This window comes from Balearica regulorum, chromosome 18, assembly GCF_011004875.1.
Source record: "Balearica regulorum gibbericeps isolate bBalReg1 chromosome 18, bBalReg1.pri, whole genome shotgun sequence".
NCBI classification, from domain to species: domain Eukaryota; kingdom Metazoa; phylum Chordata; class Aves; order Gruiformes; family Gruidae; genus Balearica; species Balearica regulorum.
This window is the reverse complement of record NC_046201.1, coordinates 1,321,682-1,342,036: the sequence shown is the minus strand read 5'-3', so window position 1 is coordinate 1,342,036 and position 20,355 is coordinate 1,321,682. Positions and strand designations below refer to the sequence as shown.

Genomic DNA, 20,355 nt, shown 5'->3' with positions numbered 1-20,355 from the left:
CTGGCATGGAGCTCGGGCTGCCTGGATCCGAGCTGCGTCCGCGTTCATGGCAGAGCAGGGAGGAAACAGTGCGCAAGGTTCCAAGCGGCCAAGAAAATAAAAACATCTGCAAGATTCATGTGTGGGTTTTTGGCAGAGCCTGCCAGCCCTCTTCCTCGGAGCTCGTCGCCTCTGCGCTGGCGCCAGGGTTGGCTTCTGCGTGTGACCTCTCTTCTGGTTCTGCCCCACTTGGGGGGCAGAGGGAGGTGATTGGGTTCCGGTCCTCTCCGTTGGCATGTGAAACGACAGGAAAAGTCTTCTTTTACTCAGTTTCTGTTATTTCTCTGGGGGAGGAGAGAGTTGGCTGGCATCGCCCTTGGTAAAAGCGCTAAAGAAACGCGTGGCTCGCTCGCTGCCCGCGTTGTTGACAGATGGGTTTCCTCCATCCTCAGAGTGCCTGAGGTGCTGCTACCGGGCTGCCCATCGTGGCTTCTGCCAAGTTCTATCTGCTAGAAACTGAAAAGATCAAGAAGTCCCGTTGGTCTCAGAGGTTGCGCCTGTGACGCTGGAGGGAGGGGGGAGCCCCCAGGTAGCGTCTGACTTGGCCCCGCTGCTCCCAGCCCAGCTGCCCGCGCTGCCTCTCCCCTGCCCCCTTACAACACGTCTTTGTGTGCCGCTTCCCTGAAGTACAGAGAGTCCCCGTCACCTTGGAGCGTCTCCCGGGAAGGAGGGATCCTCTGCACTTTCTGAAGCCAAGGGGCTCGAATACACAGAGGACCAGTAATGCTTCTAAACTTCCTGGCACCTCCTGGCACGCAAATGCTGGCACTGAAAGCAATGCCTCTGCTCCCTCCCTCTGCCCTGGGAGAGGTGCCACCGGCAGGGACAGCCCTGAGAGGAAAGGCGGCGTTCCTATAATGCATCCTAATGCATCAAGGTTGAGCAGCTCCACACAGACGGCCTTTGTCACCGCGGGCTTGTGCCCTGGTACATCTGCGAGAGATCCTGGCAGCCCCTGCAGCTGATTCTGTGGGAGGCTTTGGCAGTGCTGAAAGATGTAAGAAAGTTTTGCAAATTAACTTCAGTCAGCTGGTCCCTTCCGGAGGAGCATTGAGAGTGATCGTTACAGCTACAAAAGCACCGAGGTCGTAACAGGCTGACACCTAGCCCAGGCGTCTTCGCTTGGCAGCGCCCCGTACCTGAACGGCTTGGGTGTTAAAAATGTTTTGCTCTTCACCGCTGTTCTGCACTGCGTGGAAGGGAAGGGCCATAGGCAGAGGTGTGGACAAGAAGAGATGTGGGATGCAATTCCAAGGCGGACTTTAACCAGGAGATGAATTAATGTCCCCTTAGAGCTGCTGACAGCGGCCTGGGTCTGTGCAGACTGCCCGTGCTGGGTACCGACCCCGTCAGCAGCGCGCTGTGCCCCGGGAGGCAGCTGGGCTCCGCTGTGCAGGCACAAGTGCTGAAACACAGGTTGGCCCTTCAAGTAACCGCACTTGGTTTAAACGGGCTTCTCTAATTACTGAGCAGATTCAGCTCTGCCCAGCTTATTAGGCATCTAGAGATCCCATTCCTGTACAGTTTATTTTACAGTCATCATCATCTTCCTCCTTGAGAAGATAAAGGATCCAGTTTTTTCCGGTGTCCCCAGATGGGGGCCTCTGGCCTAACGTGTAAGGCTTGTTCTCATCAGAACAGCCGAGGAGACTGATTGTTTCTCCATGTCTCTGGCCTAGGCTATCGCCAGCAGCTGTAGCTGTTGTCCGGAGGCACCTGCCTTTGGGTGCGATGTAAAAAGGAGCTCGCAGGAGCAGTGTGGCAGTCCCGGAGCTTGGCTCGTTAGTGACCCCGGCTCCAGGAGGGATGTTTTCCTCTTGCGGGTTCCCTTCTAGCTCATCCCTGGCCCTTTGGCTGTGTGACTGACACACACACACACACACACACACCCCCCAAGGGCTGTTGCCTTTTCCCCGTATCGTCGCGAGTTCCCAGACGAGGAGAGAGCTGGAGGCCGAAGCGGTGCGGTCGCTCTTCGCGCAGTATGCCTGTTCCACCCGGTCTGTCACCAAGCCATCGGCTATTTTCGGTGCTACCCCACATAACAGCTCCGGTTTATTTTTCTGCTGTGGCTCTCCTGCCATGCTTTTTTCTCATTCTGTGGGAGAACATCTTGTTTCCTTAATTTTTAGCTCAAGCAGAGTCCAAAGAAATCAGAGTTCGTAAGTTAATATTTAAAATAGCAGAAGATGCTTCCAGAAGTGAATAAAGTTTGTTTTCGGGCAGCCTCCAGGGATGTACCTTGGGGGAAGACAAAGGGGAGTCCAGGGCGGTGGTTTTCATGTTGGACCTCTTCATTTAAAGACTGACAGAATTGGGCAATGTGGTCTGTGCTTGGAACCGGAGGTCTCAATTCCCATTCTACCCAGTAAGGTCTAAAAATACAAGCAGAGTTTTCTTGGCCTTTTCTTTTTAAGAAAAAAACACAATGATTTAAAGACTACTGATCATTTTGTGCTTCAAGCTACAACTCAAGTATGGGAGGGGGGAAAAAAAAAAAAAGTCTCTTGGCAGCAGCCCGTTGGTGTGGGTTGTGAGTACTGGGTATTCTGGGTATGGGATTGAACGTTCTGGGCACCATCTCAGATCTCCCATCCAGCAACGTCAGGCGGTTCAGTTATAGTGGGAAGATAAAAATAAAAATGAGAGTTTGATTGAAATTTTGCACCGCAGTAACTTTTTGCCACACAGCATCTTATACATGCATATTTTCTCTTCCGCGCTGACTTTCTTTTAATGGTTGCCATGTGTGACTGCTACTTCACACCATTTTTTTTTTTTTTTTTTTTAAAATAGAAAAAAACCCCCAACCCTGAACCTGCTTTCTATCTTTTCCTCGTCTTTGAAAACCACAAAAGACAGGAACAGTTTGCGGAGGGCATGTCTGAAAAAGAAAGTGGGCGGGCAAGGGAACCAGCCCCAAAACACACCACCGGTGGGTTCCAGCTGCACACTGCCCTTTGTCACTGGTATTGTTTAATGTCGAACTCGTGTGTTGCCACGTTCTGGACCTTTCTTTGACTAACTATAACTTTTTTTTTCTCTTCTCTTATGCCAGCATTTCACGCCTATGGAAAAGCAGGAAAAATGTTGGTGGAAACAAGGTAATCTGCCACTTAAAACTTGAATAGCTTTTAATGAAAAATGCTGCTCTGTAGCCTGTTGTGGCCTTGCTGCGCTCTTGTTTCTTACCCTCCTGCCCTCTCCGGTCCCAGAAGTCTTCCTTGCCACCTAGAAATTGAACAAGAGCCTAAGTGAGATCCCCTAAGCGCAGCTCACGGTGTCGCCTTCAGCATGTCCCACCCTTCCTGAGTGGAGACAGGAGCGCTTTCCAGATAGTGAGAGCACAGAAGTCAGGGAATGAACTCATCTCCCGCTCTGCTGCGTGTGCTGTGAAATCCTGGGCACGTCAGGGTGAAATCCCTGCCAAGATTGCCGTGAGTTAGTGGGAGGGAGAGCGTTCAGCACCTCGGATCCACCCTTTAGCTGCTGTGGTCCTGCCCGCTCCTCGCGCCGCTTTCCTCTGCGAGACCCCAGGCGTTAGGAGGTGCCTTCTGGGGGAAATCCTGTCTCTGTTCCAGGACAGGCTTGGGTTCCTCAGATGACCCCAGTGCAAGTAGAAGCTCCTCCGCAGGTCTCGGTCAGCAGTCGCGATGGGACGTCGTTACAGCGCTGCTTTTTCCAGCAGAGATTCTTTGGTGGAGGCATCTTGAGCCCGGGCCAGTCAGTGGTGCTGGCTCCTTCCCTCTTCCCAGCTGCAAACTGCTGCAGAACACTAAAAATACACAGAATATTTCTCAGATGTTACTTGTCCGCGCAAGCAATTGCTGTAATTGCCACGGGGTTGTTATATAATTGGAGCTGGGAGGGAAAGTGGTCCATGCAATCATGAATGGGAGGAGAAGCAGTTCATAAGACAATCTTCTCATTAAAGTGTGGTCCATTTTGTGGAAAGAAGCTTTGAGAGCCCATTTGGTATCGAGACTTTCATGGTAGGCCCCTGCTGTGGGGTGTGGGGCTGAGAGAATCTCTTGCTGATTCTTTTAAACGTTTTTTCCGAGAAATAAAGGAGTTCTTGCCATCTCCAAGGTCTTTTTATTCCGTGGCTCCGAACAGCAGTTAGACCCATGCACGTGTTGTTACCAGAGCTACGTCTCTAGCCGAGATGTTAGGTATGGACGGAGGTTCTCCTGGTTTTATTTTACTAGGGTTGAAGGCAGAACTGGTGGCCTGCCCCTCACAACCCCGAGGATAAAAGCACGGTCCTCCCCTTCAGCACCGGCATGGTGCTCGTGCGGCTGAGCGAGCTCACAGCCCGCTGTCCCTGTGGACTGGGAGAAAACCCACTTTATTACTGGTTGCCAAACGTGGTTTTCAGTGGTGGTTCAGCAAAACGTGGGGCTTGTCTCTGCCGTCACAGGCCAGAAGGTTGTGTTGGAGGGTGGATGTGTGCTGAAGCAGCGCACGCCGAGGCTGCTCTACCTCTGAACGTGAGCAAGTGACTGCGCAAGATCTGAAGTCACTTTATGTGTATGCCCTTCTGGCTGGTTCTGTTTAACTCTTCTGGATGTTCCTTGGTAAACGGCGGATGCGGTGGGATCCTAAGCGATCTTCAGCTGCTGCGGTTGTGTGCGGGGTGTAGCCCTTGAGACCTCGTTGGCGCTAAACCAGCGGCTGCAGCGTGTGTAGGGTGTCTCTTGCTCCCAGCGTGTGAACTGTAGCAGCGTTCTCGCTGCTCACGTGGTGTTGGGGGGGGGGTGTCCCATCGTCGCAGGCTCAGTTACGACAGTCCCAGGTGGTGTCTCGAAGGTAGCCTTAGCATTAACAAAGCCTCGTCCTTTCCTGAGGGCTGTGCAAAGTACAGATCTGCTGGAAACGTGGCTGCTGACACGCAGCTGCCCAGGAGCAGGAGCTGTGTTCCAGGGTTCCCGCTCCAACCTCCTAACCTGTGTGCGGTGTTGTTTCTGCAGCATGATTGGGCTGATGCTGGGAACTTGCATTGCTTTCTACGTTGTCATCGGTGATTTGGGGTCCAACTTCTTTGCCCGGCTGCTTGGATTTCAGGTAAATAAATCTTCACTGGATCACACCTACAACACAGACAGTGGTCCCAATTCTGCTGGCATCGAGCTGTGTGGGCCTGAGATACAGCAAAGATTAAAACCTGAGTAGTGTGCTCAGCAGCTGTCCTGGTTTTGGCTCGGATGGAGTTGATTTTCTTCCTAGTAGTGAGTATAGTGCTATTTTGGATTTAGGATGAGAATACCGTTGATAACACACTGATATTTGGGTGTTGCTGGGTGATGTTTACACCGAGTCAAGGACTTTTTAGCTTCTCATCCTGCCCTGCCAGGGAGCAGCCTGGGGGTGCGCAAGGAGCTGGGAGGGGACACGGCCAGGACAGCTGCGCCGGACTGGCAAAGGATGTTCCATACTATTGATGTCATGCTCAGTATAGAACTGGGGGGAAGCTGGCCGAGGGTTTAGACCGCGGCTCAGGAGCTAGCTGAGCATCAGTGTTCTGTGGGTGGTGAGCAATTGTGCTGTGCATCACTCATTTTGTATGTTATTATTACTGTTATTCTCTTCCTTTTCTGTCATATTAAACTGTCTTTATCTCAACCCACAAGCTTTACTTTCCCCCCGCCCCAATTCTCTCCCCTGTCCCACTGGCAGGGAGCGAGCGAAGGGCTGTGTGGTTGTTTTAGCTGCCGGCCGGGTGAAACCCGGACAGCAGCCCACGAGGCGTCATGGGGTCATCTCACGGTGAGCTTTAACAGCGCGCCTTGTGCACAGAGCGTTTAGCTGGAAGCCCAGACATGTGGCGAACAATCAGATGTGTAAAACCTCCAATAAGGCAATTCCAACAAAGGAATTCTTTTTAACTTGATCTCTCTTAATTCTGGAGCAGATTCCCGGAGGAGATGATGCTTCCTGTCTTCTTGCCTGCCCCTAATGGGTAGCGACAGACAGTTCCTCTGTCCGAGCTCTCACCCCCTTGCAGCCCTCTTGTTCAAGAGGGATTTTTGTCCCGTCCCTCGCTGTTTTGGTGGCCAAAGTTACTGTGCACCTGCCTCCCCTTTAAGATAAAATAAAGTGCGTGATGAGCCCAGTGTTGGCTGCAGACGTGTGGGAGGCAAGAGCTGCGCCTCGTGGGCAGGAGGCTCTTGCTGCTCTTCCTGGTGAGCTGGGAGCCAGGGGGGCGAGTAGCAGCGCTCGGAGCCGGTGCGAGGGCCGTGCAGGGAAGCAAAATGGACACGTGGAAGGATTTTTGGCGGGGCTGTTATCTGTTCCGCCTGATGTTGCTAAGCTCCGATTAAGGGACTGTGAAGTTAGAAAGATGCGTTGTGGCTGCAGCCAAATTAGGTATTAAATATTTCCAAGCATTTCAGAGTGTTCTGCTATAATAAATACCAGTGCGAGGTTTTGATTAATTTTCTGGATCAGAATTTTCAAGACTTCAATCTCTTGTCTCCCAAGTAAGTTTAGTTTTTATTTAATTGCATGAAAATACCTAAATAGCTTGTGCTGGATTAGCATTTAACCCCCCCCCCCCCAATACTTCCACTTCAAAATGGACCTGTCACACGCTGTGTAGAGCAACAGTGGCACCCAGTGACTGTATAAGCTAATCACAGACCTAGCCAAAGAAATGGCAAGCTTTCAGCATCAAATCTTTAAATACGAACAGAAGCAGAATTTCACCTTTGGAATCCGTCCTGGGTTTGCATTGTTTCTCACTCTGGAAAAATTAACCACGCTGGGGAGTTATTTTGCTAATTTGATGGGATGTTTTGAGTATCCTCTGTGCTCCAGTTCTTTATGCAGGTCCTTTTTCCAGGTGTCGGGCAGTTTCCGGATAGTCCTGCTGTTTGCCGTCTCCCTGTGCATCGTACTTCCATTGAGCCTCCAGAGGAACATGATGGCCTCCATACAGTCTTTCAGCGCCATGGCTCTGATCTTTTACACCGTGTTCATGTTCGTGGTGAGTATTGACGCCGGGAATGCTGTTTTCCTATTGTTTTAACACAGATATTCCCGCTGGGACAGCCTGCAGGTGCAGGCCTCAAGTTTAAAATGTCCTTCCTGATAATTAGTGCTGCTAGTGCCGGGTATAACAAGCGATCTGGGTGCTCGTGCTCTTGAGACGGGGAGGTACAGGCTGTAGAAACCAGCCAGCGGGTCTGTAGGCTCTTACGCATGCTAGGGACTGCAGTGGCACAAATAATAAACCACAAATCGAGTCGTGGTTTATTCTGCTTGTTGGCGTCTTATAATTTAGGGCTCTGAACTTTAAATCAAAGGATGGAAGACGTGGGGAATAGCGCCTGGAAGCAGAAGGACTTTCATCGTGCGTTGGTGTTTTGCCTTGAAAACCTCAATGCTTCTAATCTGTAGGGGAAGGCAGCTCTTGTTGAGAGCTCAGACGTGTACTTTGCATGCTTTTTTGCAGCTGATGGTCAATGTCTTTCTGGCAACAAGTAGTTTTCGTTGTTAGACACCAGCACTCCTATTTCTGAGCACTGAAAGCTTTGTAAAGTCTTAAGTCTGGTACGTGGCATGTACTTGTCCTTAGAGATGTCTAGAAAAAATTTTTTTTTACGGAGGTGAGTGGATTCTTGGCCATTTTGATTAAGCAGGGTGAGCTGAGACTTACCCAGCGCTGGCCCTGTTTGGCTTGGCCGAGCACCATTTACTGAGAGGCGGAGACTCGCACTTGCTTTTTAATGACTGCAAGTTTCACCTCACGGATGTTCGTGTGGTTTGATTCTGGAGCCCCAGCCCTGTCTCCCCCAAACTTCAGGACTGGAAGAGCTGAAACAAAGGAAAACAAATGGAGGTGTGGAAATTCTTTCCACTTAACTTTTTCCTTTTTTTTTTTTTTTTTTTTTTTAGTAGGTTGTGCTGGGTCACGCTTCTGAGCTTGCCTCTGTAAGGAGGCTGGAAACGGTAAATGAGTGTTTTACAAAAGTGCCGTGTTCCAGGAGCTGTGCCTTTAAGAAAACCACAACATTTCATGAGAGCTGGCTGCACTAAAACGTAATCTCTGGGGATTAGAAAACCCCCATTCAGGCGATATTATAAACAGGCATTCAGACATATTTACCTTCTGTTTCCTGTGCAACCCAATGCCTGCCAGTTTCCCTGTCAATGGCAAAAGAGCTCCCCTGGCCCCGTCTGGGTGCCTCGCTTCCCCGGTTTTCATGAAGTTTATCCTTCTCTTCGGGGAACTGGCGTTGTTAAACGGCTCTGGAGTAGCAGTGTGCAGGTGGGGTCCTGTGTTAGGGACCTTTGTCTCTCTCCATTGAACGGGATTCTCCAAGGCAAATGTCGCTTCCCCTTTGGATTTAAAAACATGTTTAAAAAAAAGTGCAAAAGAAATTGCCGGGAACGATAATTCTCCCAGTTAAATGTGTGTCAGTGGAAATTGTTCCACCCTGGTGCGTGCTGTGATGTCTGATGGCATCAAACAAGGGGGGGAATGTCATAGATCTTTTAAAATACACCCCGGGATCCTTGGTGGCAAGGGACCCTTGGAGGTTGCTGGGAGCTTTAATAACGTGTGCGGGTGGGGAGGGGAGCTGGGGAACCTGACTAACAGAGATCTGGCTGCGGTAGGCAGCGTAAGCTGTTCCTCGCAGAGCTGCTGCACGCTGCCTTTTATCCCAGCACCAGCATTACTGCCGCCATGAAGTTGTTTCGGGTTAGATCTTAACCCCTTCTCTTTCTCTTGGCTACAGATTGTGCTGTCGTCCTTCAAGCATGGCCTCTTCAGCGGGCAGTGGCTGCAGCGAGTTAGTTACACTCGTTGGGAGGGCATTTTTCGCTGCATCCCCATCTTTGGCATGTCTTTTGCCTGTCAGTCGTAAGTACCTGCCATTCCCGCTTCTGGCAGTTGTGGTGTGCAATGAGTATTTTTCTGAGGGCAGAGGGTCATGAGGATCTGCAAGGGATAGATACCATCTGGTTTCCTATTTTATTTTAATCAAAGTATTTTACAGCCCGCTGAAGTACAGCATCTCAGTCGGTTGTGACCCTTTTGTTACCTAGATGGGGGAGGGAGTTATATTTCACTGGGGAGTTATTGTGCTTGAGCAACACAAGATCATTTGGGCCAAACAGATCCTCAGCGTAATAATGCACGTTGCTTCTGGTACAGCTGCATTAAGTGATGAATTTCCCCCGTTTCTTGGAGGGAATGATTTAGTACCAGGGAAGGCGGCGGGGCTGAGTCGCCGAATGGCCGCAGGGCCCCCGCAGGGTAGTGTACACTGGCAGCTTCTCCGCTTCCCCGAATTTCTTTGAGAACCCTCGGAAGATCGCACAGTCGTTGACTTTGGAGAGTTGTTCGCACGTTTCCAGTTACCTGCTTTTAATGAGGGTTTCCATTGGCACGTGGAAGGACGTGATGGCAGACCAGGCTATTCGCACATTTCTAGCAGCATTACCTTCTGCACCAGAATGGCAAGTGAGCAATACGTGCCTGGCCAGAATAGTAACAGACTTTAAATAGAAGCGTAAATCCAAATGTGGACATGGAAAAGACCATCCTCGTTTGGAAGGCTGGCAGAGTTGGGCTTTCCCCCCTGTAGTTCTAGCAAACGGGTAGCATGCCAACAGCAAATGAATGTGACAGATAAAATTTGTTCAGACTGCTGTGTTTACACCCACACGCAAGATCCAAATCATCATTTTCCACTTATCGGCTCTCTTGGCAGCTTGGTTCCTACCCGAACACGCTCCAGTCTTGCTGTTTAATGTCTCCATTACAACTGGCGAAGGGAATTGTATTCTTTTACAGCTTTACCTTGTTAACATTTTAGAGTTTTTAAATTCCTTTTTTTTTTTTTTTCCCCCCTTATGGTAGCCACACAGTACCCAGCACAATTTTGCTGGGAGTTGGAAATGAAGGGAAATCGTTTGGTCTGGACCAGTGTGCGTGTACCTAAATATAGGCTCCATTACAGCGCTTACGTGGCAAGCCAAACGTAAAGCTATGTGTTTTTTCCAAGCATCAGGGCAATACGCTGTCCCCAGCCCAGGCAGTCTTATAAGCGTGTTATTCTCAGCTAGGTAGGTTTAATTTTGCTAACCTCTGAATCACCTTTTTAAAAAATAAATAATTCGAACATAAAGCAGAAATCCTTTTCCTTAATGCAGCATACAGTAAGGACAAATAAATGCACTATTATTCTAGCCTGAAAAACTTGACCCTGCTTTACTTGTGAGTTCAATACCGTTCTCTCTTTAAAAGCTATCCTGTTGTTGCTGAAGTTGCAAAGTAGGTCACTCCTCTACAGTTATGTAGTGTGGAAATTTGCTGTGGAGCTGAGAGCGGGGAGCGCGAGCACTCCGGGGTTACCTCCGCTGCATCCTCCTTGCGTGACCTTGGTCAAGTCACTGAACCCTCTCATTAAAGAGGATTCAGTAGAGCTTTCCAGGAGAAAACTTCTAATTTCTGGAGATGGGCTATTCTGGTGCAGATGAATGCAAAAATGCCAAATTCACAGGGATAAGAGAAGTCAGGGTGGTGTTCGTTGCCTCTGTGAGCATCAGTTCCTGGCAGGCTGAGTTAATGCTGTGCTCAGAGCGCCCGCCCGAGGTGGTCCCTGCAGTGGGGGTGAAGAACAGATACTCTGCGGTAGCTCTGGCCATCTCCGAAGCAGGGCTGCTTTCTCCGAGGCTGCTCTTAATGCTTGTGCTGACTTGCCTGCTCTCTGCTCAGGAGGAACCATCTGCTCGCGCCCTCTTTGAGGTGCAGCATAACAGACAACGCGGGGAGGGGTCCCTGATCCTTCGCTTGCAGTCATTTCGCTTAAAAATAATCCCCGGGCGCGTCAGGACGTGCTGCGTGCTTTTTGTCCTTTTGCTCTGCCTTGAGAGGTGGTGATGGTCAGGAGGGCTCAGCGCCGTGTCGGCGGGGCTGGAGGGACACTTTGCTGGTCCTCCAAACCCAAGTTGCCCAAACAGGTGCCATTAAGCGATGGCAGGAGGCTTGGGTGCAGCTGGGCTTCGCGTGACACTTTTCCCCATGTCGCTCCTGCTGCTCCCGCTCGAACACGAACCTGGCCCGGCTGTGCCATCCCAGGCACTGCAAAGCCTCTCTGCTTCCCTCCTTTCTTCTCCTTCCTGGGCCTGGATGTTTGGCTGGCCTCCTTCCCCTCCTGGGGCTGAAGTCAGGGATGCAGCCGATTAATCGCGAGGAGGCGGCTGCGGGAGGAATCCGAGATGGAGGGACTCCTGGGGAAACTGGTCTCCCCGCTCTAAACGGCTGTCGCGGTGCTGCATTCGCAGACCCTGCGCAGGTCTCGCGAGTTCTTGTGAGCCGATGTGCTCAGCTTCCTTTGTGCAGAACCGTTTGACATTAAGGGATTAAGGGTTAAGGATTTTTCTGCTTGGCCTCAGCTTGACACACTTTCTGTTAATGGCTTTGTGCCCGCTGGAGCTGGGGATACCCCCTTCCCATCTAACTGGATGCTCCCCCCCCTTCTCGTGAGAGTTCCTTCAGTAACATGAAGCCAGGATGTAGCCACTTGAATTAAAGTAACAAGAGGTTAATGAGTTGCTAAAATATGCACCTGATGTCAAAAAGTACATTCCACATGCTTTCCAAGTCTGTAAATACCCCAAATCCCGTGTAATTGGTGCTCCCGGCTTTCTATGAACTGAGCTCTAGCAGCAGCGCTGAAATATGACAGACGCTGCATTTAGTTTTGTTTGTTTAACTTTTCTTTTAGACAGTGTGATGCTCTAACCTTCTTCCTGCTTTTACTCTGTAAACACTGCGTTGCTTTAATTATCAGCACAGAGAGCTCCAAGAACAATAATCTCCGATGCGCTGCCTGGCCTGGTGCCACTGGTGTTTCACTGGAACAAACGGTCATTCATTTTGCAACACTTTTGAACCAAAATGTTTACATCACACGTTTAGCTCCACGTGGTGGGGTGGGGAGAGCAGGAATATTTTTGCAACACTTAAAGTTATGAGTGTTCCGAAATCTCTTGGCATTAGCAATATAAATTGTGGAATAGCAGCGAGTGTTTATGCTCCATAGGGGGAAGGTGTCAGGGATTCTTTGCTGCTGGGCTGAGGCAGGGAACGTGTTTGAGTTGGGTTTTTCTCTCTCTGCAGAAGGTTTCCTTAAATAATTTACCCTTTTCTACAGTCAGGTCTTGCCTACCTATGATAGCTTGGATGAGCCGTCTGTTAAAATCATGAGCTCCATATTTGCTTCTTCCCTAAACGTGGTCACCACCTTTTACATTACGGTAAGAAACTTCCCCTTCTCTTTCCTTGCCAGAAGTCACGCTCTGGAGGGGCAACAGGGAGGATGATTTGTCTTCAGTTGGGGCTGGTTTCTGCTTATCTGTATTTATTCTGAAAGATAAGTCCTTTTGCTGAAAGGAAAATTAGATGGGAGATGATGAACCGAAGAGCTCAGGAGGCATTTGGAGAGTCCAAATTTTCAGCGTGGTACGTTTCCTTGGGTGGAGGCAGAGCAGAGACCCGGCTCTTCCACGCGCATCAGCCTGCTCTCTGCCTTCCAGGGCCCAGCCTGGAGCTGGAGGTGCTGCCCAGAGTTTAGGACAGCTGCTTTCAGCCTGCTGCAGTTGGGAAGATGTGAAGGAAGTTATGCCTCATAAAGCACCAGTTAATAAAACTGAGTTAATAATTCCTGAGAACAGCCTTGCCCTGTGAGCTAGGCTGCTGTGGGGAATCATTACGGTCCCTCCTTCGTTGGAAGGGGCCGGTCCGTGGGCCTGGCAGCAAGCAGGGTGTCACTGCTCTGCGTCACGGGCAGCGGCAGCTTTCCCTCGCTGCAACGGCCTCCGTGAAAGCCCCCGGTATTTAGTGAGAAACTTGCCTCTGATTTTAGGAAGGTCCCGCTCCTCGCTAACCACCTGTCTGAACTTTTGGGGGTGCTGCAGCGAGGGCTGCTGGCGGGTTGCCCGTGGAGGTGGCCACACGCTCCCTCCTCGGCTAGCCGGTCCTGACTCACGGGAGGTCGCTGACCTCCAGCCTTTTGTAAAGAGCAGATGGGGATGGGCTTTGGGGTCAAACGCCATCTGCTCACCTCCCCTCCTGCCGGACAGGTGGGCTTCTTTGGCTACGTGAGTTACACTGAAGCCATTGCTGGGAACGTCCTAATGAACTTCCCTTCCAACCTTGTGACGGAGATGATTCGAGTGGGATTCATGATGTCGGTAGCTGTGGGGTTTCCGATGATGATTCTCCCGTGCAGACAGGCGCTGAACACCCTTCTCTTTGAGCAGCAGGTAAGATCCTCTTGTGTGGCCAGGAGCAGCTGGCTGCCTTGGTGTGCACCTTTGAAACTTGCTTTCTGAAGGGCTACTGCAAGTCTTTGGCTTCTGCTGCTGCCTGCCGACCTGGGCTACAAACGTGCCTTGGTTCTGTGAGACTCCGTTGACAACAGCACGTTTCTGACTCGTGGTAGGTACTCGTTATCCAGAGGGACAAACCCTCAACGGACAGTGAAATCGTAAGTGCCTGGCGTGTGGTAACGGTGCAGCAGGAGGCCCGTGTAAATCCTGCTCTGCAGAATGGTTAATCTCTGGTACTTTGAGGTTCTTGTCCTCTCTGCAGAGGAATTTTGTGGGCGGAAGCACTGGAGTTGCGTGCCCGAAGCCTGCTATTGCTCTGCTGCGCCCCAGGTCCCGTGGCTGCTGCTCTCCTGCTCCGCTGGGGATTTCGGCTCTTGTGCAGAAGTGTTACACAGTTCAGAGCCGAGTGGTTCTCCCCCTCAGAAAGAGGGAGAAATGTGCTTTGGGAAACAGAGGAGCCTCCTTATTTCCTGCTGCTCCAGCTGGCATCCTTTTGCTGGCCAACTCGATCTTGCTTTGCATTTAGCTCAAGCTTCTGTTCCTGGCCTCAGAGCCCAGCCCAGCCTCATTTCTTCTTGTTTCTGTGTGTGCCTGCTCATTTCTGCTCTTTTATTATTATTCTCATCCTTCCACCTTTCTCAGTAGCCCCCTGAGCAGCCTTCTCCCCTCCGGGTTCAGCTGTCCCCTTTCTCCAGTGCCTCCCCGGGATGTTTGGTGCCGGTCTGGTGCAGAGGCACACGGTGGAACACAGCCCTCTCCCACACGTTCACCTTTCCCAGGGTCAGATCTTCAGACAGCCTTTGTGACTATAGTTGGTCTGTCTGATTTAGACTGTAAGTCCCTTGTGGCAGTAGCGTGTTCTCCTCTGTGTATTGTACAGCACTAAGCATGCCGATGGTATTCAGTAAATAACAGTAAGAGATTGTGGGAATGTTCTGAGGCCTTTGTGTATCTGCATAAATAGAAACCTCTTAGGGCAGGAAATAAAACTTGAGCAATTTATAGCTCTAAATCCTGCCACTTCTGCCTGTGAGAAGCCCCCGGCTCTTTTCTCACGTCGGGAGGGCCTGAGGATGGGGGAAGATGATCGGTGAAAGCCAGCGGGCGCAGAGGAGTAAGCAATGGAAACACTTGGGAAGACTTTGGTTCTTGCCTGGGCTCTGCTCGTTGCTCTTTGGGCTCTGAACCTGTCACTTTGCTTTCCTCTCCCGTCTGTGTAGCCAGGAGAGCGGGGACCCGCTGGTTCTCCAGGGCATGTGGGTTCGCTGGAGCCTCTGCTTTCCGCAGCTCCTGCTGGGAGTATGGGGATGGGATGGGAAGCGGAGGGCATCTGGAAACCCTCCGGTATCAGCAGCTCCCCAGCAGCACCGATCATCCTCTCTGACATCTTGATGGGATATCTTCCGTCAGGTCGGAGGAGTCGGTACATGTGTTGTAGCCCTGCTCCCGGAGGTGTTAGGGGGCACCTTGCTGTAGCAAAGCCAGAGCTCTTCCCCCCCGTAACCGTTCTCCTCCTGCCTTCTCAGCTGTGCCTCTTTCTCATGCCCTTGGCCTTGGGGCCGCTCGCTGAGCCTGGGCGGCTGCAGCACTGGCACGGCGATTCGGATACAGCTGTACAGTTCACATCTGGGGCAGGAGGGAAACAGCAGCTTTGGCTCCCTGCCCCCTGTCACTCTTGTTTTGAAGGCTCAAATGCAATTGTGTATTAAAACTGCTCAACCACATATAAATGCCCCCCCGCCCCCCCCCCAGCGTTCACCTCTGTGGAGACCAGAGCGTGGAGGTGACGAAGCTGCTGGAGCCTGCTGGGGTGACTGCTTGCGAGCTGTGGGGTTCTGACGCAGGACCTAAACTCGTTCTCCCCCTCTCGCCCTTTCTCTTCCAGCAAAAAGACGGCACCTTCGCTGCTGGGGGTTACATGCCCCCGCTTCGGTTCAAAGCCCTGACCCTGGCTGTTGTGTTTGGAACCATGGTAGGAGGCATCATGATCCCCAACGGTGAGTGAGGCGTCGGGGGCAAAGGCTGGTTGCTTGGCTGTTGTCTCTGGTCTCTTTTATTTGCTTTTCTGGGTGGGATGGCTGGGCTCACGCCCCAGCCTGCCCGGGGGCTCAGCCAGCCGCTGTGTGCTGCTGCTAGAAGAGTGGCCGTTGCTGATTGCTCTTCTTCTTCTTTGCCAGTGGAAACGGTCCTGGGCCTGACAGGTGCGACGATGGGAAGCCTCATTTGTTTTATCTGCCCAGCTCTTATTTACAAGAAGATCCACAAGAATGCACTTTGTTCACAGGTCAGTGCTGATGCTGCTTGACATCCCTCTAAGCCCTCTGCAGAGCCTGGGAACGTAGTTAATTTGGCTGAGGCAGAGAAACTGCTCCTCCAGCCTCCCCCTCCAGTCTGCCCAGTACAGGTGGGAGCTGTTCTGGTCGGCTGCTCTGGGCAGCATCGCTTACGGGCGCACAGACAGCAGCAGAGGAGCTGCTGGCCCAGTGCGTGGCCTGCCCCACGCTGGAACACCGGCTCTTTTTGTCCCTCCGGCAGCAAGGAAAGCATTTCATTCGGTGCATAAAATGCTGCTTCCAGTCCACCTTCTGGTGGGCTTCAGGTTCTGTATCCGCAGAATGGGAAATCCAGGCAGCCTATAAAACCTTAACGGGCCTTTACATCCCAACCTGCCTGGGCTGGGTAAAATAAACACGGTTTCTCAGCGATGCGGTTCTTGCTGCTGACCCTCAGCTTTCTGGTTTCAACCAAAATAATAATAAAATGGAACACACACATAGAGGTGTTGCTTCAGGATTTGATTTTTAAAAAATTGGGGTCGTTCAGAGGCTGTTAGAAGTTTAGCTTTTCCTTTTGCTCCAGTTTGAATTGGCCTCCTCAGGGACTGAAACAAAGTGGCTCTTTGCTGGGCTCGATCTCTCTGGTTCTACAAATCCCAGGCTTTTGTGGGCCTGAAGTTAACGTGTTTTGTTTTTTCCTAACAATAACTTAATCCAGTGCCTTTGAGCAGGCCTCTGCCCCAGTGTTACCAGTCACGACAGCGCTGGGCTGGGAATAAGGTTTTTGGTAAACTGCGGAGTCAGCAGGGGGAGAGCACGACATTTTTGTGGGTCCTACAGAACTAATGGCTTTTTCTGTGTTTAATGACTTGTGGGTTTGCAAATGTACGTGAAGTTTTTAAGCAGGGTGTATTTTTTTCTTTCCCCGTGCTTTCTCTGACACAAGGAAATAGTCCAACTTTCCAGCTTTCACTCTGAATTCTGACACTTTGGTCCTAACTTCTCTGACTGAAACCCCAAGCAGGAGTCTGAATGCCAGCCTGGATTTTTCAGGGAAACAAAGAGCACTTTCAAGAATTGCTTTCTATTCCGGCCGAGCCAGAACGTTTCTCTGCAGTGCCTTCAAACTGCACTTAGGATGTGCTGAGCTCTTAGACCGACTGCCCAGAGGCAACTGTCAGCTGCCCGGGGTTGAACACTGGGGCCCTCACAATGCTTGACCTGAAACGCTGGTCACAAGGCCAGTGAAGATGTTTGTCCTGCAGAAATCCCCACAAAGGAATAAGGGCTTATCTGAAGCATCAGCCCCCAGGTTACCCTGGCATTTCAAGGGGCTGGTAGCAAGCTGTCCAGCCTTCTCTTGAATGATCCATTGCCTGTCAAGTTTGCATACTTGCTTTGACCGATGCTGCGGCGAGGGCACACCTGCCTTCAGAAAGGCGCTAGGCTGCAGAGCACCTCCCCGCCTCCGCTCTGGAGACGAATTCTGAGCCCACCCTCCTCTCGTTCCTGCAGGTCTTCTGCAAAGACTCATTTATTCTTTCCCTGAAGCTCCATCTTTGGTCTCCTCCTTCATTCCTGCCTGCTTTGATCAGGCTCTCCACTCCATCAAAATATGCACCTGTGAAAAGTGGTAGTGGAGGGGGAGAAGGAGCCAGCCCTGGGTGTAGCTGTCCCTCCCCGCTTTTCCCTTTCTAAACAGTGTACGTGTCTGTCTGCCCTCCCTCTGTCATCCTTAGCTTTCTTCCAAAGCGTCAGACCTTCTCACCTCCAGTTCTTAGGCTTACTCGAATTATCTTGACTCTTGCAGCGCTGCTGCCGAGAACTGGCTGCTTTTATCGGGCCACCTCTGGCAGCCAGCAAATCCCCGTCCCGTGGCGGGCAGCTCAGGGGCTGGCGCGATGGGAAGTGCAGATTTACCACGGTAAAGGTGGCGTGGGCTGAGACTACAAAACGGGGGAGTTGTGTTAAAAGTGCTGAAGAGGGTTCCAGGGGAGGAATATGGGCAGTCCCAGATGTTTGCTGGCCAGCAAAGAGCGCCGGCGGCTCCTGCCAGTGAGTTGTTAATTATCACAGCTGCTGGCAGCCGGCCGGGCTGGGGACAGCAGCTTGGGCTGGGCTGGGGGGGCTTGGTGGAAAGGCTTGCTGGGTTGGAACGACGATTGGGTAACAGTTAAAAGCTTGAAGTCAGGCGTGCAGAGCTGTGAATGAACTGGGGAGAGCGTTCCCTTTCTTGTGGTTAAGCATCAGGCGTGTTCCTGTAAAGGCGCGGGTCCACGTCCTGCTGCCCGCCGGGAGCCTTGAGCTGGGGGACAGAGTGAGGTTTGGCAGAGTGCTGCTGAAGGTCGCGTTCAGGTCTGTAAACAGAGTGTTTAACTTCTAACAGGAAGGTGTTGGCTTCCCAGTGTTGACACAAGCCCGTCCGAGAGGCCCCTCCTAGGGAGGCTGGAGTTGCTGCTGTCCCAGTTGGGGAAGAGGAGCTGCGGAGAGGCTGCTGGAGGTCAGGAAATGACCCCTCGGTCTCGCTCCTGTGCGGATGGAAAAGAGATTCCCCTCTGCCCTCCCCTGGTAGCACAGCGGCCAGCACACCTTCACCGCAGGCGCTTTCGGTTGGTACAGCCCTTCAAACATGGCATCTCTGTCGCAGTGCAGCTGAGGAACCCGGCGCTGACCGGGGCTCTGCATTCCTTCGCCATGACTCTGGCCCTCCAAGTGCTCAGTGTCCAAAACAGCACAGTTTGGAGGATGTCGTCACTCTACACAAATGCAGGGTTTGTTTTTTTTCTCTTTTGCTTCCCGCTGATGGCTCAGGCGTGGTTAGAGGAGATGGTCTGAGCTAATGACGCTCCTGTACAAAGTTCGAGTTATCTTCTGGGAGGAAGGACAGCCGGGGGAAAGCAACTGGCAGAGGAAACGGCCGCGTAAACTTCCTCTCCTGAATTGCCGCCTGTGCTCAGAGCGCTCCTCTCGGGAGACAGGCCCTTGCCTTGCTGACCTGCCTGTTGGCTGCAGGCAGAGGGGCTTGCACGTCCTCTTGCCCTGTCCACGTTGAGAGGCGCTTCTGGGGAAGGCTCTCTGCTCCAGCAGGTTTGCTTTTCAGAGGTAGGGAGATCCTTCATGTGGGACCAGGCACTGGCTTATAACCACTCTGCAGTGTTGGTCCCTCCCCTTGCTCCAGGTTCTCAGCCCTTCAGCTGGATGCAGTGGGGGTAGGTGGCTACTCTGCCTGTGTTTGGTTCCTCAAGCCACGGGGTCCTTGCACCTTGCATTCCTCTTCCTTCAGTTGCCAGATCAGCCCTGGTGTCCCTTGAGTACAAACTGCCTGGTTTTCCGTGTCAGAAGAATGTCAAATCGTGGACCTCTCTGTTCTGGCCTTTGGTTGCGGCCGGGGCAGGTGAGGAGGAGACGTGCTGGCGGGGGGAGCTGAAGGCGAGGGGCTGCTGCTGGTTCATGGACAGCCCAGCCTGCAGACTCTTCACAGGCTGCCACGTGTGCCCGTACCTGCTGCTCTGGGAAGCTCACAGATGAACTCCAAATGTTAAACAAAGGGGTTTGAATCCAAGGCATTCAAGCTTGCAGTTCCCCACTAAGATAAGAAACAACAAAAATCCTTTTAAAACATGTAACGTTTTCAGCCGTTTCCTACAGTTCCCTTTTCTCCCACATTGCTCCTGGTTCCTGTGGCACCAGAATAGATCCTCTTTGTGGAAACGCTCTTCCTCTCCACTGTTGTTTCTGGAAGACGCCAGAACGACCTTCCAGTTGCAAAGTGCATTTCTGCCGGGGCTGTAGATTGTGTGAGGGAGGAAGTGGACGAGCTCCAAGCCGAGGGCAGCAGCGGCAGGGCCCTGCTGACTCCACTTTTGGCCCGAGCGGGATGGCAGGATATCTGCTCTTTGTGCACCACACGGCAAGGCAAGGAGCAGATTTTACTTCTGTTTCCTTTGCAGCGTCTCTAAGGTCTGGTCTCTGCTCCCTGGCCACGCTGCTCGTCCCTTGCCCAGTGCTGCTTCGCACCCCGACAACCTTTGTCCTTCTGAAGGCGTCTGTCTGTCTGTCTGTCTGCAGGGCTGTGCTGAGAACGGGGTCCTCTGGGCCCGATGCTCTGACCACCCTGGCCCACGTTTCTGGGCAATCTCCCTCAGCATGAGGAAGGAGAGGAAAATGTTAGGCTGCCCTCCCTGCCCTGGGGGTGCCAACGTTTTAACTTACCCTTTCAATTTCACTTTTCCCCTTTATTTTCAGCTTTCTCCCTCCGGCAGCTCCCAGTTGTAGCAGTGCTCCCCTGTAGCTGTTCCTGGTTTTTCTCCCGCTGAGCAGCATCCTTTTGTTGTGCTTTTTGTTAATTGGGATGTGCGTGCTGCAGGGTGAGGATTCTGGGGGAAGAGGAGGAGTTCCGCAAGACGTGGTCCCCTCGTGAGCTGGTATCACACCCCTGCTCTGAGTGTTGCACCCCTCTGCAAAGGGGCCAGGCAGCTTGCGTGGTTCCTACTGCACAGCAACAAGATCGTGTACCAAAGCAGCATTTTTCCTTTGCAGATTGAGACTTTCTTACGATTGCCTCGTGAAGCATGCGTAGCGAGTTGTTCTTGTTAGACGTGTGGGGGAAGAAGCGGTGTCCTCTCCCAGCAGCCTGCGGTCAGCACGCAGGCAGCAGGGCTGGGGATGGGACCTGGCAAAAAGCAGAGGAGAACCA

The 20,355-nt window shown here is 51.9% G+C and overlaps 1 protein-coding gene across 1 annotated transcript in view; it reads left to right on the top strand.

The window, feature by feature from the left end:
• The window catches only part of SLC38A10 (solute carrier family 38 member 10), a 38,768-nt gene that overhangs the window by 2,038 nt on the left and 16,375 nt on the right, over positions 1-20,355 (top strand). The window contains exons 3-10 of the mRNA XM_075770836.1: positions 3,098-3,143; positions 5,010-5,103; positions 6,881-7,024; positions 8,781-8,905; positions 12,207-12,309; positions 13,135-13,317; positions 15,269-15,380; positions 15,561-15,667. Of these exons, the coding sequence (XP_075626951.1) occupies positions 3,098-3,143; positions 5,010-5,103; positions 6,881-7,024; positions 8,781-8,905; positions 12,207-12,309; positions 13,135-13,317; positions 15,269-15,380; positions 15,561-15,667 (914 nt within the window). The remainder of the gene's footprint in view (positions 1-3,097; positions 3,144-5,009; positions 5,104-6,880; positions 7,025-8,780; positions 8,906-12,206; positions 12,310-13,134; positions 13,318-15,268; positions 15,381-15,560; positions 15,668-20,355) is intronic.